At 41.4% G+C, this 19,297-nt stretch overlaps 1 protein-coding gene across 2 annotated transcripts in view; it reads right to left on the bottom strand.

Annotated features, from left to right (window-relative positions):
• Positions 1–1,363: 1,363 nt before the first annotated feature.
• The window catches only part of LOC142933948 (cadherin-6-like), a 28,924-nt gene continuing 10,990 nt past the window's right edge, over positions 1,364–19,297 (bottom strand). The window contains exons 4-12 of one of the 2 annotated variants that reach the window (XM_076078287.1): positions 18,442–18,615; positions 12,847–13,034; positions 10,891–11,141; positions 9,566–9,697; positions 8,388–8,408; positions 7,975–8,077; positions 6,963–7,074; positions 5,962–6,213; positions 1,364–1,911 (exon numbers count right to left, since the gene is read on the bottom strand). In XM_076078287.1, coding sequence (XP_075934402.1) covers positions 1,364–1,911; positions 5,962–6,213; positions 6,963–7,074; positions 7,975–8,077; positions 8,388–8,408; positions 9,566–9,697; positions 10,891–11,141; positions 12,847–13,034; positions 18,442–18,615 — 1,781 coding nt within the window. Of the gene's footprint in view, positions 1,912–5,961; positions 6,214–6,962; positions 7,075–7,974; positions 8,097–8,387; positions 8,409–9,560; positions 9,698–10,890; positions 11,142–12,846; positions 13,035–18,441; positions 18,616–19,297 lie in introns of both variants that reach the window. The other variant, XM_076078278.1, reaches the window with a different exon arrangement.

Raw genomic sequence — 19,297 nt, forward strand, 5'->3', positions numbered from 1 at the left:
AAGCCTAAGCTAACGGTACGTAACAGTGACGTTCTGCCTCCATTTCCTCCACAAGCAAACACCTGACTTTGGATTTGTTGTTGTCATAATGTTGTTATAATTTTGTGTTGAACCTGCCTTTATTGCTTTTGTGGCCTCTTGGGAGAATGGCATGTACTATTTGATCCATTATAAAAATATGTATTTGTGCAGCTACCAAAACTATAATCGGCCTTATAACAGCTTGATGTGCTAAAACATTTTAAATTTTGAGTTTGCTGAGTTTATTCACACTCAAACTGTAATCTGAATTTGGGACACAAAGTGACAGCTCTACTGTGAAGGCGGGGCTTACTCCTTATACGTTTGTATATAAAGCATACACTCAATGAAAAGGCGTTCTCTAACATTGTATAATATCTGAAGTTGTACTTTGTTGTAGAACAATGACTGCGGTGAAATTAAAGATTGATATAACTTAGTATACTTCCAATATGATTCAGTTCAACCACATTTCTGACAGAATATACACTTAATCATGAAGCTAAAAAACGAAACATTACGCCATAAGCATCTGTATTCTTTTTGTTTACGGCACAAAAAAAAAATCAAACCTGCGTTAACAGGAAAACACGTGAGTGAAAGAGGACAACTCATGGAACTAAATGCACTGTGTTCTGAAAAAGGCGAAGGTCTCTCAGGACAGCTCCTCTGAAATGCTCCTTTTGTACAACACGGGGAAAAAAGACAAAATGTTTAAAAAAAAAAGTAGCTCCCTCCAGTCTCAGCCAACCTACCGGCATCCACAGCTCAGCCTGAAGGGCAGCAGAAGGGCACTTAAGAAGATACAAACTTCACTTCATATTTACAGCGGTGCATGTGGTCAAATCCTGAAATAACTGCTCTGTTTTTTTTTATGACTGACCTAGTTCCCAACACTTCAGTTTGCCTTAGATGACACACGTAAAGCAGCATGAAAGGCTCTGCAAAATGGGTATTTGGTTACCCAAGACAGATTCAAACCAAAGCAATATCTTCGTATTTTAAGTCCAATTCTCAATTCAAAATACAAAAATTTTGATTCGAAACCAACCATAATTGGGCTGATTCATTTACATTTCTACATCTGTTACTTCCAGTTCACAAAATGAAATGTTTGAAAATGACTTGGTACACACATGTTTGGCTCCATGTGCAGTGAAGATAGGTCAAGGGTCAGGTAGCTTCATCACGTGGATTGTGTGCCATCTGTATTTTTAAAAGTTCTACAATTTCCTTAAAGCTCATCAGTAATGTTCCCAATCTCTAATATAGAGTCTGTGGTAGTTAGAGGTTGCCGTCTTTGGCCCTGCGTTGGTCAACATCTTTCCTGCAGCTGACTTTGTTAAGAGAAGTCACAGTCCTCAGCACCGTACAGGTCCGCTAGTCTCCTGAACCTGGGCCCCCAGTCACTCAGGTAGTGGTAGTCCTGCTCAGCCTCGGACGACACTGAGCCCAGTGAGCTCAGGGACTCCGCCACGGAGCCTGCGCCCTCGTAGGCGTAGGTGGCCAGCGAGTCGTACGGCGGCGCTGTCGGGTTACAGTCGTTCTCCAGCACTTTCTGATTTATAAACTCGCGGACATCCCCGTTATCCCGTGATGCCATGCCGACTGGTGGTGGGATGAGGTCGGACGAGGCGGGGGCCGGTCGGTGGTGTGGTGAATACAGCAGGGCGTCAGTGGGGATGATGTCCCGCCTCTGCTTGGCCGACTCCTCTAAAGTGGCGACAGTGTCCGGGTGTCGCAGTGCTCCGATGTCGAACGCCTGGGTGTCCTCCTCTCCGCCGCCCTCGTCATTGTAGCTCACCACGTTGTCCCGCACGTCCTCCTTGGAGATGATGAGAGGCTCCTGCTTTCTCTGTCGTTTCAAAGCTGTGAATAGAACCATGATCACTGCAGGAGACAACAGCACAAAGATATGGGGTTAGACATGTTACAGAGAATAAATCAAAGGATCATTTCAGTTCATTTCAAGGGTCTCATTTTGGTAGCTTTGTTTTTATTGCTTATGACAACAATACTACTGAAGCCAGAGCATTCAGCGACCAAGCTCCTCGTCTGTGAAACCAGCTTCCAGTTTCCGGGGCAGACACACTCACCATATTTAAGAGTCGGCTTAAGACTATTAACTTTGATAACGCTGATAGTTAGGGCTGACTCAGGTTTGCCTTGGACCAGCCCCTAGATATGCTGCTATAGGCCTAGACTGCTGGAGGACTTCCTATGAAGCACTGAGCTCCTTTTCTCCTCTTCCTCTTCTCCATCTATATTTATGTCCCATTAATGCACATTACTAACTTAGCTTCCTCCCAGGAGTCTTCATGCTTTCTTGCCTCGCAGGTTTTCAGGGATCGTGGTGTAGGGACTTCACCATGTGTTGAAACAAATGAATTGGGCCGACATGGGCGTACAAACAGCCTGATTTGGGTGGAAATCACACCAAACCCCACTAGACGTTAAATCTCACCTCTGTGTGAGATTTGATCCAAACCCAACACTGGGGTCTCATTGGATGAGGGCCATAGGCACCACGGGGATCCCTGTGATTCGGCCATGACGTCACTGAGACTATAAACATCATTGCTACCTACAGCCCTGAGCCATCCCACGCAATTGGATTCGTATGTATGGGGACGCAAACAACACTGATGCTTTTAAGAAAACCCTGGGAATAGTTCGTCATTCGCTGGTCCAACAACAGACTCTTTTGGATCCCGAATGAGGAGCGGAAAACTTGCCCTGTACTCCTCCAACTTTAACCTGCAGAAGGAAGATTCACAGAATCTATAGAGGAAGAGAAGGATAACTTTGACATTCAAAGAAACACACCGATCTCAAAGTAAGAGGTGTTTGTCTGGGCAGAGATAGGCCTTAGTGTGTTTTTAACTTTGTTTTAAGTGTAACTGTAGTGTTAACGTGTTATTATGTATTTTTACGGACCGCTGAGTTCTGCTAGTGCTGTGTACAATCACTTGGCTAACCTGGGGATCTGTGTGTAACCAGCCTGATCCGGGGACTGCTCTGGTTTCTTGAATCATCTGATTTCCTTTTAGAGATGTTGCAAGATCCCCAGATCCAGCAGTTAGCTTGGTGAGTACTATCTTATGCGTGCAGATAGGGCTGCACAGGCTGCTTACAGGCACACAGCCTTTGGTTTCAGAGAGGGCTCAGCCATAAATCATCATGCAGAACATTTGATTGGCTAAGCTCATGCAGGCCAGTTTGAATTTAAATCAAGTCAGAGCACAGTGGCAACAAGAAAGAGCAGAGGCGGAGTTGAGGTCAGGGAAGCGAAATAACAGATAACGCATACACAGGAGCACTTGAAATCACAGCATGAAATGTCTGCGAAAGAGCAGGAGAGCGTGAGTTGTGATATGAAGGAGAGGATATCAGATATTGACAGAAAGAGTTCAGGTAGATATAGAAATACAGGAGAAAGATCTGTAGAGATGAAGTGGGCAGTTACTGTGCAGTATGACCAGAGGCAGAGAACAACACCAAAAGGATTTGATGATGACTACATTCATATGCATATCAGTACGACTGAAATACTACAGTTCATGGCTTTCCTTTGATTACCATGTGAGATATAATCCAGACTGAGGACTCCCGTCTTCATTTCTCCTTTCTATATAAATAGATTTCCTACATTTGTACGAGTTACATTGACATGCGTTATCATAATTTAATGATTTTAATAATGTATTTTGTTTTTGGTGAGAACATTAGTTGAACATTTGATGTATTGTTGAGGACAGTTACAAGCACACTAGGATTTAATAAGATGAGTATGATGCGGACCTGACTGCACTCTTTATTCATACATGCATGTATATATATACATATATATATACACACATACATATATATATACATATACTATATATACATAAATAGGTCCAACACTTGGTAAATGTGCATCTACATATTCGCTCGTCAACCTGTATGTCATGGCAGTATCTGCATCACTGTGTGATGAACTGGTCACGTGACACGTCTCTCGCCCATGTGCACGTGCTGCCTCACTCCCTCGCCTCTCTTTGCAGTTTTCATGATTGCAGTTGCTGTGGCTGCTTTGACATACTTTGGTGTTCACATTCTAAAATTGCTGTAAAACGTTGTTACAAAAAGCAATAACTGTAAGATCTAAGTACTCCAGGCCATTCAAACGAATGTGTCACAGCATTGAGTATGACATCATTACATAGACTTTCTCTCAGTGCCCATAACTCTGAATAACTGCTAGCGTCCCTGGTGTGTGTCCACTAAGTCTGCAATGACTGCACTTTCAGAAGCATATAAATATGTATTCATCTTCTCAGCAGTGCGCTGGACTGTGACCACCGCATGAATAAGAGGATAAGTGAGCTTGTGGTGGCAGATGAGATGCATTCATTTCCATGTGAGCTTTCCTTCTGATCAGCAACAGCAGACTGGAGCTCTGAACCAACACTGTTTCCCATTACAGCACTGCTTGTGTTTGCAGTTGTGTACTAATGGAACCACTGCAGTGAGCAGACAGTGTGTGATCATACATGCTACATGTTGTGTGCACCCACATTTCACTTTGTTTCTGTCACAATAGATTTCCCGCTATTTAAAACAAAATGCTATGGTTCCTTATATTTCACATTATATTTCTATTAGTGCTGGGCAATTATCACGTTAACGCATTAATTAATTAACGCCGACAATTATTTTATCGCGCGTTAATGCAGTTTTCTTTTTATTATTAAGCGGACATTTTTAACACAAGAACCGACCGGCTGGCAGCGAGCGGTGAACAGCTGTTTGTGTGGCGTGTCTTCCGTCTCTTCCTGTTTTCTTCACCTACATTCCCCTGGGTCCTAAGCCCCTCCATGTACAGCTTCTTATCACCCTCTATGTACCAACGTACATTTAGAACAAATACCACACATATTACACGGTAATCAGCGTTGCATATGTGTCTGACCAAAATACCAAAAAAAGCAAAAAATAAATGATTCATTTAAATTATTTTTTTAGAGTTTTTAAAGTGTTTTTGTTTGGAATATGTATAAAAAGCATACAATTTAGTTATCGCTACTGAGAATTTAACAAACATTAAAAACATGACGTAGATAGTTTTGCAGTTTTCAAGGTGTATATTTCAGATTGCATCTATTACACATGAAGATAAAGTTGTGAACACCGGCTGAATATCTATTATCAGAATCATTATAACTGTATTATAACTGCTATTGTGTAAAGGGAATACTGCTGTTAAAAAGAACCTTATTTATTTAAAGTGTTTGCAAACCAAATGTTATTGCACTTTTGTTCATATAGCAGTACTTTTAAAATAAAAGTGCGCAATACACTACTTTTGAATTCATTATTAAACTTTGCGCAGAACAATGCGATTAATTGCGATTAAAATTTGTAATCGTTGCCCAGCACTAGTTTCTATATTTCAATGTGTTCATTAATGGTCCTTTTTTTTTTAAAGCAGCTCTTTTGGCCTCATCTATGTATTCTTTTTATTGAAAGCCCTGTAAAGAAACATGGCTTAGGCTTGATTTTCTTATCTTCTCCTGGTCTATGTGGATTAGTGGACGTAAACAGCAATGCTCAGGGGGGGGGGGCTCAAGTGCATTTTATTTTTTCATTTTTTATTGAATAAATCATTTATATAATCCAATTAGTATTTTGCAATGTCTTCATGTTTTTGCACAAGCTATTTAAAAAAAAAGCGTTATTATATTACATTACTACATGTTTCTGTCATTTACTAAAACATTAAGGCCCTTCGAGTGTACATACCAACTTTGCTTTTATTTTTCTTAAAAATACTAACTGCATTGTTTCCCATAAATATGTTCATTCAATGTAACATATTGTCATTGACATACTAACACATCACTACTGCTACTCCCTGTAGAGTACGTGTTGTTACACACTGTATTGTGTCATACTCACTCAGCAGTATGATGGCACACAGGAGGATGGCGATGAGAGCTCCAGTGCTGAGACCAGGAGAGCTGCTCAGAGCCTCTGCATTGCACAGTTCCATGTTGCCGTCCCGGTCGCAGGTGCACACCCTCACAGTGAGAGTGCCGGTACTGCTCTGCATTGGGTAGTCGCTGTCGGTGATCACCACGGGAACCAGGTAGACGCTCTGATGAAGGCCGCTGTAGCTGCCTCGTCGTGTCAGGATGCTAGCAGTGTTATCTGAGTAGAAGGAAGTATCAGTGCCCAACACTTTGACACACTTTAGTACACGAAAAAGGATCACTTTATTACCAAGTTGGAGAAAATGTGAGTCCAACAAGGCAGAAGTCAGTCATCCTATCTGACTGAAGAGACAAAGCACGTGGATTCATCTGTTTTACAATTTCAGGCAAAGAAACTAACAAGTAGAAAAAAGTCAATCAAGGGGTTCAGTATCTTGCCCAAGGACACTTGGACACTTGGACTAAAGAAGCTGGGGATTGAACTGTTGTCCCTCTGAGGAAGACCCGCTATAACCCCCCCGGCCACAGTAGCCCCTCATTATAGAGGGATGTGGCCACGTTACCCTGAACAGGCTTCCTCCCCTGTATTAACTATAAAAAGGCAGAGAACTACCAATGACTAGTAAGGACTAGGACTACAATAAGTTGACAGTTTAACAAAAGTGACTATACATATAATTTACTGATTCAAAAATGACTATTCGTGTCACGTTACTCTTTAGCATGGACAGCCCACATGCAAGAGTTATCTTCGAATAAATACTGTTTCTTTGTGAAGGTATTTCACTTCGAGGTGACAATACTCCAGTAAACTCCCCACAAAACCTCAAGTTGTCGTTTGTAAACATTAACTAAGAAAATACAACATGCTAATGCTAATCAGAGGGCTTTAGAGGGATGTAAATCATTGAAGCCACTTGTCTTACGGATCAGTAATCAGCCTGTATCTGTTCAGGTGTTGCCTACCTCCATTGTCTTTGACAGAGAAGTTGCTGCGGTGGGTCTGGAGAAGGCTGAAGAAGAACTTGTGTCCCGTTGACGGCTCATCGGCATCAACAGCACTCACTGTCTGGATCCGCTGTCAGAGACACCGACACTCATTAACATGAACATCCCACGGGTGAGTAACGGAGCATTCAATAGACGAGGAATGACTGGTTCCTGTCACAGTGACAGCTCACACTGCTGTCCTCGCATATGACTAAGAAAAAAAGCAAACCCATCTCAATCATGGTTTTCATTTTTTGGGGGAAAATAAGTTGCCTTGGACGGAATAAATTGAATACTTTAATTTTTACTGTCATTGTACTGAGCGACTTCCATTTCCAGTTGATAATTGTTCTACACAATTATCAACTGGAAATTGGAATTTGTTTTCCAATATTTATATATCTGCAATGGGTACAATGACTATGTGTAATGTGAAAGACTGAAGTTTGACTCCCACAAAATAATAAATACACACACTACATAGCATGAAGGCTGTTTTCTAAAAATGAGTTTTTTCTAATACTCTGAGCCAGAAATCTCCACTTCAGCCTAAACACACTACCCTCATTCAAATGAATGGGAGGACTGGCGTTCTCTTTGCAATGCCTGATATGGTGCGAGTGCAGCCTGACACCCTTATATGATTGTGAGTGTACTACACAAGCAACAAGGTGGTGTGTGTTCTCTAGGAAAATGATATTGCTTTTTAACTTCATAGTTTTGAAACCGGACCTCCACTGTTTGGAGGAAGTGCCTTATGAATAATAGGGTGTGTATAGTTTTGGTATTGAATAGAGGAAATAAAATGGTATTGAACCCCAACCCTTTTGTTTGGACAGCCAATCCCGATCCTGCTCAATCCTGATTAAGTTTTGTTGCTGTCAAAATAACAATGTATGCCGTAGCCCAGTACACAGTGACTTGATCCAAAAACATCCCAGCCTCGTTCTCTGAGCTGTACAGTTGAAAAGTGATAAAGCTGTAGTACCTGACCACTGCTCGTCCTCTCACAGACAAAGGTTTCATAGACAGCGGCGAAGGTGGGAGCGTTGTCGTTGATATCCAGCAGGCGGATGTAGACCGGAACATGGCTGCTCTGACGGGGATTATCTGAAACGCAAAGACAGAACAAGTGAACACCCAGCTCCACTTTCACATGATTCCACACATTCACATTGTAAGCTGGGGATGTACCCGGATCTCGATACAGTATTCCTGAAATCACAAATAATCTTGCATTGAAGAGGAGGAGGCGGGGACGTCTCTGTACACCTCAACTGTGGCCTATCAGGTACAAACTTCAGTACCACTGAGCAGCTCATTGACCTGCTGAGTGGCCTTCTTGACATACATAAACATAAAAGATGCAATATGGAAACATTAAAGGGCACAGATGTTAACTACTGTGTCCAAGTAGTTAGTCTAGTCATTTCCAGAGCATGTCTCAATTCAAGCGAAGGAAACCAATCAGGTTTCTTTATGTCTTGTGCTCGAGTCAAACTCTTTGTGGAATAATAAAACCTAAAACTAGAGAAATACATTATTACTTCAATAAAAACGACATTTGGAGTGATTCTGTATTCATTGGCAGATAATCGGTCTCAGCCCAGCATTGACAAAAACCACACAGCTTCTTTTGTTTCAACACAATCACAACATTGTAATGACGGCTCACCCTCCATGTTCATAGCCACAGTCTATAAAGCAGTGTGTACACTTTAAACACGTTTCTTATAAGTGCTCAAAAATGTCTTATTGTCTTCCAATTAACATGTTTATGCTGCTATTATTATTACATGTATATTCTTTTTAACACATAATAATGTTAATAATTACCTATAACTAAAGCATATTACAAGGACATTAATATTAGCTTTTACTGATATTTTAGCATCATAGTACATCTCAGTTTAACACATAAGTTATAACCTCACCACAGATAAACAACACCTGCTACCTGTGGTGTTTGGGTTTGTATGTAGTTTATCATTTTGCTTCTAAATATATATATGTGATTGTTACCGTGGTGACTTTACTGAGCTCTGTTCTCAGTTTGTCTGTATACAGCATGCTGCATCTGTCCCTGTGGAATCAACCATGAAAGAATCTATAAAGTGGTTTTCACTGCAGCCATTTTACTCACAAAATCCATATGAAAGCTAAATTCATACTTGGTGATATATGCACAGTATCAGAAGATTATTGACGCTCTGTTCTGCAATTCTTTAACACGGTCGGTAGTCTGGCCCTCTCCTCTTCTCTGAGGAGAGCAGACAGCGCTGATGAAATATTAAGGGAAATTTGATTTCAGGGTTGAGTTGGTTTATATTTGTTACAATTGAAAGTTGCTTATGGAATAAGTAAAAGCACAAATAACACTGCTGGTTTAAATGTTAATGATAAAAGGATCTATAATTGCAAAGTGACGTGTGATATGAAGTAATTTCTACAGTCTGGCTTCAACTCACGACCTCCCCCGTCTCGTTTTACAGATCACAACGTTGGCGTACGGCTCTCTGTACAACTGACTGTGACTGATGGTGTCGTGGCAGCAGGAAGTCTGTCTGAACTTACTGGACTCAGTAGCGATGACTGAGATATTATGCCAGGCAGCCTCCTCTCTGTCCAGGCCTTTGAGCAGGAACACAGATCCATTCCCTGGATGTACATTGAACAGGCGGTCCATGTCGGTGCGGCGGTCGATAGAGTACCTGTAACAAGCGAGACAGAGAGAAGATGAGAAAGGCTCTATTAACCCTCTGTGCAGCCCCACCAGGGACTCACCACAATACGGAGACAAACTCATTTCTTTCAATCTGTGAGGGAGGAGAATTCATGGAGTCCAACATCATGTGGTACACTGTGGCGTTACTGATTGAGGAATGCACAATGTCAGCTCATACACTTTGCTTTACTGTGGGCCTGAACAGCTGTGTGAAGCTCTTTTGGAACATGCCGCTGGTATTTTATGTTGTAAAATGGACATCTAGCCCTCTGGTCAAACTAAATTTAAAAAATCTATGTTTTCAATCTTCTAAATTGAACTATATTAGTTAAAGAAATGTTTCTATGCGGGCCTGTGAACGTGTGAATATCAATAACAAAATCAGTCTTTCCAACCCACGTTTTCTCTAAAAGCACAATCTGGCACTGAAACAAAATTTGGAAATGTTCAGTCAGGAAGACTCTCTTTACTCTCATAATCTCTGTCTTTCTCTCTCTCCCTGTAATTACTCTATCAGCTGATTGTGGGCGTTCACTTTCAACTAACCAATCAGATTCTGCACAGCCAATCACAGCCAATCACAATCAGTTGTCATTTCAGCTCAAATCAGATGTGACCCTCCTCCACCCCAGTCGCCTCCAGTCAGCATCACAGTCATGCTCCTCATCCATCATCTTCATCACCACCAGTGTCTGGACTCCAGGGGGGATTCTGCCTCATGTGACCTCAGCATCACTACCTCTCTGGGTGCCAAGCTTCCGCCATGACGGATATTTTTATTTTCCCGAACGTTAATTTAAAATGAAGAAAAAGGGTTTTGAAAAATATCAGCAATGCTCCTTTTCTGTCAAGCAGGATAGACAAAGCACACAAGCTGCTAACTGTAGCTCACATGGCCTGGACAAATCACATTTTGTTAGCAGCAGTATTTATGGACCATCTAGCATCATCGGGATTACAAAGTGGATCTGCAAAAGACCAGACTGTTCCGTCCCCACTGAGAGACGGATTCACCTTATTTGTCTAAATAGAAAATGAGCTGACCAGTCAGATGGAACCATCTTTGTATTTAGTTATGATGTCCCCTTAAAAGACTTCAAGGGGTTCTGTTATTGATTGATTTTCTTGCCTTAGCTAACAACCTTTCTGTAAGATTATTTCCATTTAAAAAGGCCTTACTTGACCATGCTGCGAGCTCCATCGGGGTCCATGGCACTGACTGAGCCCACGGCCACGCCCACTGCAGCATCTTCCTTCACCTCCATCACATAGCTGGCTTTGTCGAACAGCGGCGGCTCGTCCACGTCGTCCACGCCAATCCGGACCGTGGCCATGCCTTTGGAGCCCGCGGACATAAAACGAGGGTCCACCTGTGTGTTCCGGACCTGGATTTCTACCGTGTATGACGGCTTTCTCTCAAAATCCAAAGGCTGCAGAGGCAAATAGAAACAGAGAGAAAAACAAAAAGGAAAAGTTTATTTTTAGTATAGATCGAAAATATGTACCTGCCGAGAATATTTATGCGTACGAATAAGTCATATAGATAAATGATTTAGCAGTTTAGTATATTGAGAGTCAGAGGTTATTCACATTCATTTGCTGTTTATGTCCAATATTCACTCTCTTTTAGCTCTTTTAGGTCTCCCCCCCAACTCCTGAGAAGAATCTTTAAGCAGCTAAATGTCCACCAGCGAGTTGCGAAACTTCTTTGGTGCCGAGCAGGTATTGTGCAGTGGGTCAGAGCTATTTCACTAAACACTGCGGCCTGCAAACTAATTTCCTGCTGCTGGAAATGAGGTTGATCGGAGCTTGTGACAATGATCTCTGATCAAGCGTTTTAGCGTCTTTCAAAGCTCTTCTTTGTGATACAAATACAAATGTTAATACCTTTTGCGCTCGATGTTTTGGACCTGGTTGATGGGATTTACATTAAGGAATTAGACTAGCCTGGAATCCAGACTGAATGGACGTTTCTCATATAGACAGGATATGTGATCCGGCAAAGACTGGGACGACCAGTATGAACCATAGAGTGTTTATACTGTACATAGTCAAGGCTTGATGCTATGTCCCGATACCAGAAATGTAGTCGATACTAATACCAGACTTGGAACAGAAGCATTGCTTTTCGTGACATCCCTACTTGACACCATGCAGATCATCATATATATATAGTTGGAATGACTTTAATATATCTTTTAATTTGATTGCTGAGGAGTTGAGCATTAAAGGCAGGATTTATAGAATGTAAGAACACATCTCTTCCATTGTGTCGGGGCTCTCTGAATGATTAAAAAATGAAAAGAAGAGCACTTGCTGTTACAGAGGGGAATCTAACATCAATACATATGTGATAGAAAGCAGCCTACTGATTCAATCTGATGGAGAATGATAATGGTTTTTCAAAAGTGAAAATAATATTGATGAAATGTGTTTCTTGACGTCAGCTGTGACAATGCTGCGTTGGTTAAAACAGAACAAAGCTTCAGATGTACTTGAACAGGTCTACATGAGCTGCCTGGATCTCTCGTATCCCGCTGACAGCATATCATTACTTCTTTGTTGAAGCTTGCAGACTTTCTGAAGGTTGTGTCAGCAAGAGGAACAAAAGCATTTCTAATTATCAATTTTGATTTTACATCAGTAAACACACACTCTGTACAGACACCGAGATGAAAAGCTCCAGTCCTGTCTGTTGGTGTCTGCTGCAAAGGCTAGGACTGGGGGTTGTAAGTTAAAAGAGGAATAAGTTTAAATTGGTTTCTTTCATCTGTCAAGCATGCCCGGGCTTTGCATATTTAACAGTACGTGAAAAACAGACTACGTGGGCAGTATCCTTATGAGTGGAAAGTGTAGGATCTGCTGAATCACAGCTTTAGAATTCATTTGATTTAAACAATGCCATGAGAAAAATATCAAGATAATTTAAAAATTGAATTTAAAAATTTCAGCGCAGCATTAGGAAAGCAGATTTCACATCAATGCAGAGAATTTACTCTGCTGCTATTCATTTTACGGTCTTATATTATTGCTTGTATAATGCATCTTTTAACCTGTTTCCTCCTAATTGTTCCTGTTTCCTCTGACATTAGTGTTCACAAACAGTTTATAAATGTGATTAGTCCTCTAGCTCACCTTCCCCACAGTGATGACTCCCTCCTGTGTGTCTTTGTCAGTGGAGATGTCGAATACGTCCATGCCGTCTCCACTAACGATGGTGAAAGACATCTCGGCGTTCTTCCCGATGTCTCTGTCAGTGGCTAGAATTCTCCCGACTGGAGTGCCGGACATGGACGACTCAGGAACTCTGAACTGGTGAATACCTGAAAACACAGGAAATACTGTCATCTGCATGAAATAATACTGGCGCTGCTTTTATGTAACCCCGCCCCCTCAATTTGGTCAAGTTACCATCCGGACCAGGCCACCTCCCAGAATGCATTACTTTAATGGCCTGTTTATACTCTTTCTAAGATAAGGCCACATTCAGAATGAAGGCCGTCGGTGCAGTGGGGGTGCCCACCATAGACGGTACATGAAGATGACAGTACAGCTCCCCAAACACATCACGATCACACCCTGGTGGCTAGCTCCATTTTAGCATGGTTCATACTGTCACTGACATGTCGCTAGCTAGCTGAGCAACATTTCCACTGAGAGACAGCGCTGTCGAACCATCGTGAGTTCATATGAGATGACGTTTCTGGACAAGAATCACGAGTCTGTGTAATACAATACAATCATCAATTTGATTATGAATGTGTTTATAGAGATATTATGATTAGTTTTCGAGCCAAACAGCTCAAAATACACAACAACAACTAGCACCAGCTGGTGCTAGCACAGCAGCTTGGTGACTTGGGTCGGGGACAGGTATGGGCGGGACCTCGATACTGCAGCTCCACCCCCTGATCACCAATGCGCAGATTTGGGCTCCAAATTACATCAAAAGCGCAAGATAACAGCACCTGTATCCAGAGTATTTTCAAACCTTGCACCAGACATGATTTCTGAGTGGATCCAATGTGAATAATAATGCTCTGCCTTTTCCCCACTGCTGTGACTTGTGTCCCTTAGGGCGGACTACCACCCAAAAAGCTAACACTGTTTTTCCATCAGTGTTTTCTATCATGTTTGAGATGGCCGTTTCCTCCTCATAGTGAAACACACACCAGCCTTGTTCTAAATGAAAATAGCAGCTTGTGTGAGTCACTGAATGGAGTCAAACACGGTTACATGAATGCAAATGAGTTACTACTCTGCTGTATGAACCTGAGGCGCTTCCATATCAGGACGCTTTCCTTTGCTCAGGATGTGTGTGCGTGCATACGTTCCATCTCGGAGATTTAGTGGTGTGTATAAACTCCTTGGGTGAGTATTTACATGCTGCTGTGACACAGCAGGCCTCATACAGCCTGGCAGCTAAGCAGGACTCAACCTGCCACTGTTCACAGGGAGTGAGATCATGTGAATACCCAGTTAACACTTTATCACAGTCAAACAGCTGCAGCTTCCATCATCCACTATGTTATTTAACAGAGAATAATTACACTAACTTCATGACACATTGGTGTGCACATACGTTTCTTTATATTAGCCTAGTTCTCCAGCTATCTGTCCACTGTGAGAAACAGACAAACTGGAACATTGAACTCATGAAAACTGTTTCAAATGAATAATTAAAAACTAAATAAATGAAATAGATACTAAATAAATAAACTAACACATAAATAAGAACAAGGGATAACGTATTATAATATCTAAAGTCATGCTCTAGTGCATGAGGTTGTTGGTCCCATCTGAATGGTATGCTTTTCTGGGGTAAGTATGTCAAAGTTTAGACGCTTGATAAGTGTAACAGGCAAACAACCACAACCATAGCTGATGCTTTGGTTTGACTGGCCTGAGGTTATGGGATCCAGTGGCCAGTAGATACATATGTACATATATGTAAGAGGCGAGGAAAAGACCAAAAACTGTATATACGGTAACTCTAATATTATCTAAAATAGTATTGTCTCTTAGGGTGACAGAGAGACTGTTCCTCACAGATGTGTTGATAAAATGACTGACCCAGCAAACATACAGTATATGCCCACACTGAAACATGTGACCACAAAAAGCAATTTGACTTTACTATTTCAATCCTTTTGGTCGTATTTCTAAGTACCTATCTCAACAAGTGGGAGTCTAGTGAAACCCTAAAGAGCCCAGAGGTAAAGAGAGGAGGAGCATATTTCATCTCCACTCAGTTTTCTCTCTGGTTGGTTGGAGATTGTATTGCCTCTTGGCTCCAACGCTGACACCACTGATTGGACTCCTGCTGTGAAGTGAAATGAATTGACATGTGGGAACCATGTGTGACTCTCTGTTCTACTTTCCTTTATTAAAAAAATATTTTAGGGCTTTTTTAGCTGGCGAATGACAAGAAAAGGAGAAGAGAGAGAGAGGGGATGACGGGTCAGAATCAAACCCGGGCTGCTGCCAAGGACTCCACCTACATTTGGCGCAAGCTTTAACGGGTTAGCTCTACGGCACCCTATGTTATACTTTTATGAGCAGCAATATCTAAGGACAGGGTTTAGGGTTATGGGACAGGAAGCATACCGTTTATTATCGATAAGATGTCCTTATATATATGTAGAAATAAGTGTGTGTGTGTGTGTGTGTTAAGATGACTTAAACAAGACTGTTAATGCCACTTGCAATCTGTTCAGCAGAGTGATCTTGTTTTGCACCCTGAACTGGAGACGGAAACAGTGGGTGAATGGGTGCTGATGCTGGGTGGAGAGGAGGAGGGAGAAACTGACACTCTGATACAGAGACTGTGATTGAAAGAGGCAGAGATGGAGAGGGAGAGGGGAGAACAATCAGACGATGAAGAGATGGATACAGAAAGCCAGAGAGCTGGAGGATTGGATGACGGGATGACTGATGTGATCGAGGCCAACAGAGAAGTAATTTACTCACTTCAGTCACACTGCTACAGGCACTGAAACACTGCTGATCGACACACACACACACACACACAAATGCTATTATGTGCCAATACAGCCTCTTTATGAAAAGCTGCTGCTACGTTCAAACTTCGATTATTATAATGACTCTACATAATATTACATTATATAGCCTGTCTCTACCTAACATACTACAGCTGGGGTCTTAAGAGAGTTTCTGCTTCTTGGTACAAAGCCCACCTTTACACTGACAATGTTCCTGTCCAGGATTCATTTAATTTAATTATTACATCCATCATTTTTGTTAGTTATTAATAATAATAATTGAATGAGCTGAATGCCAATGCTTCAAACGTTTTGGTAAAACCTCACAAATTTCCCAAGTTGTCCTGTTTCATGTTTGGTGGACCAGAAATTTGAAGCGATTCACTCATTTGAACGGTCTATTCACGCTGGGACGCCTCTCTGCAAAAAGAATGATATTGATGAACTGGAAAGTGCACAAACCATCCTGCTTTGTGATAACGTGCACTGTACTGTGATGTACAGAGCGTGAAAGCATTGATTTGTCCAACGTGGGCAACACCGCCTACCTGCACACCACACGTGTGCTGTCCACACAGACAGCATTGCTGCTGCAGTGTGAGGCGTGTGTCCTGCAGTGTTGTTAGGTGTGTGCATCTGCATAGCATATGTTCTCTCTTTTAACATGTCTTTTAAAATTGTAATCCTTCAAGTAATTCCTATTTTTTTCCAAATGTATTGGTAACTTTATTACTCTCCAAGTTCCCTGTTCTGTTTCTTCCCAAACCTGTAAGTGAATTACACATGTGTGTCTGCACATTGTGTGGCCCATGGAACTGTAAAACCAGATTCTTTTTACCATTAAATGTTTAAAAGATATGACATTTTTCCAAAGGTGGCTTGTCGTGTGTTGAAGGTACTTTTTGTGACTTTGCCTCGTGCCAACAGCAAAACTTTACAGAAACTTTACCAGGTACAAATATTTGATTCTGGTGAGTAAAATGTTAAATAAATACAATGTTCATATTTAAAGGAACAGTGCGTAACGTTTCGTGGCATCTAGTGGTGAGTTGCAGATTGCAACCAACTAAACACGCCTCCTCTCCCGCTCCCTTTCTAAGTGCGTATAGAACTATGGGGGCCTCCAGGTAGAGAGAGGTACATTAAAGATGTTTTACTATTAGAAATTACACTTATCAATACTAAATATATTTAAAAAAAAAACATTTGTAGCATTTTAAAAACAAATACATTCAGAACAGGATTAGAATGTATTAATATAAATATTGTTTCTAGAACAGCAACAGTAAAGTTTATAAAATAAAAATCACTTCATAAAGTCATTAATATCTCACTGGAAACAAAACTCAAACTTCAATAAAATAAACAACATTCCTGAGGGAAGTTTATAAAGAATGAAGAACACAGTCAGTATCAATCCTTCCTCCTGTCCCCTGTCCCCTGTCCTATGTCCCCTGTCCTCTGTCCTCCTGGCTGCTTTGTCTCAGCCATCAGAGAAGTTTAGAAGAGCAAACTAAGATAAACAGTCAGACTACAGACAAACAGCTTCTGTTTGAACTTGAGAGACTGAGGACAGAGCGTGAAATAGGTTTCTCTTTTGTTTACATGTTCGTGCTTGTTGAACAGATGTATTGATAAAGTATTTGCTTCACAGTAACAAGCGTAGTTGTCGTCAACTCGAATAATCTTTACTTCACCTGGTTCACTACAGACAAACCGGTGTTTTTTTTGTCTGTAGAAACACAACATGGCTAGACGCTGTGGGAAAAGAACTGCTCTCTATGTAGACATAAATGTCTTTTTCTATGCTAACAATAAACACTCTTAGTTTTAGGTGATTAAACACGGATTAAAACATGGTTATGAATATTATATTCCATTTCTGCCAATGAATCCCCCTAAATCAGAGGTAGCCAACACGGTGCCCGCGGGCACCTGGTCGCCGCAGGGACCACGCGAGTCGCCCGCAAGGCATGTTATAAAAATAGCACTAGTATGAAGGCAAATCACTGTCAAAATCCGAGAGCGCAAATAAGATCCATGCGTGCGCGTGTGTGTAGAGATCCCACGTGCAAATTAACAGCAGCGCGTGTATATTACTTTGGCGAGCGCTTTCACATCACTCCGCGCAGAATATCTCTGCGGAGAAAACCATGCTTTGAGCGCGAGGGGCGTCCCCTAGCGCGCAACTACTATCACTGCTCTTCTGCTCGCAAAACTTTCACCTGCTCGCTCGCGAGTAGTTTTACTTTTTGACACTAAGGGAGCGGACCCAGTCACCATTCTACAACTACATTTAATTGGTTACAATCCTCGTCTTTGGATTGGCCGGATATCAATCATACATAACTGATCATTTGTATAAACATGGGACAGAGTTCATGATTTCCTAAAAAATGTTAGAAGTGATAGTTTGTACAAAAATATAACAGGTGTGATTTTGAGCAAAATACACAATCATTATTAATAATTATTGTGAGGAATAATTAACATTGACATGTGATCAGACAGTCTCTTCACATATATTATTATTATTAAAAGGAGATCTGTGCAAATTTGTTATTCAGTAGCCCTTCGTACTACTCAGTACCCTTGAAGTAGATCTCCATTTCAAAAAGGTTGGTGACCCCTGGACTAAATGTTACACACCATTCCTTTAACATAATGGTTCCTCCGCCTTCTGACCTCTATGAGAGTGTGTTTCATCATTTGTATGCTGCTGTCTTACTCTGAGTGAAGCGGGGAGGGTTGTCGTTGACATCGGTGAGGGTTATGTTAACCACGGTGGCTCCAGTGAGCCCTCCTCTCTGTCCAGCCATGTCTTTAGCTTCAATCACCACCTGATAGTGCTCCCTCTGCTCGCGGTCCATGTCGCCAGGACCCAAGGCTGTCCGGATCACACCTGAACAAAAGTAACAAATCATTCGGTTTCAATTCTGCTCTGCATTTTCTCTTTTCACATTGCTTTGTCTTCATTCATTCTTAGGGTGACACAGCTGACCTTCTCTACCTGTGTTGTTTCTTTTTACACAGCAGATTAAATCAGGCATATCTACAATAGTAGTTCATATTCATCTGATGAGGAGGTTGCAGACTTGGATTTACACATGATTACACACACGCATACTTGTCAATACACACAGCCAGGCTTCACATAAAGACTGGAAACAAGGGGATACAGATAGCCTCGTTAAACGTTAACGTCCAATGTTAAAAAGTGCTCAAGAACTCATATAAATACAAAACGTCAAATTAAAATGAACAATTTCAATGAGCAGTTACGTGTGAATATCACCACACCAATTACAACACATCATCAGGTAGAGACAGACATGCTTTGCCACTGTTAGCTAGCTAACGTTCACAAAATGGATAATTTTTCAAACTGAGAGGTGATCAAAGTGTGTGGTGAGGAAATGTGACTTTGGTTTGATTGATTTTGGTCATTACAGCTGACAGTGGCATTGTACATATTTACAGCCTAGTTTATTTGTTCTCCTTTTTTTAAATTCATGTTTTATTTATTTATTTCTTTGAGAAGGTGGTCCACAGATTTGAAGCGGGCTTTAAGTTACAAAAGGTTG

The sequence above is a fragment of the Anarhichas minor genome, unplaced genomic scaffold (assembly GCF_050575085.1).
Source record: "Anarhichas minor isolate MPS153535 unplaced genomic scaffold, ASM5057508v1 ptg000006l, whole genome shotgun sequence".
NCBI lineage: Eukaryota > Metazoa > Chordata > Actinopteri > Perciformes > Anarhichadidae > Anarhichas > Anarhichas minor.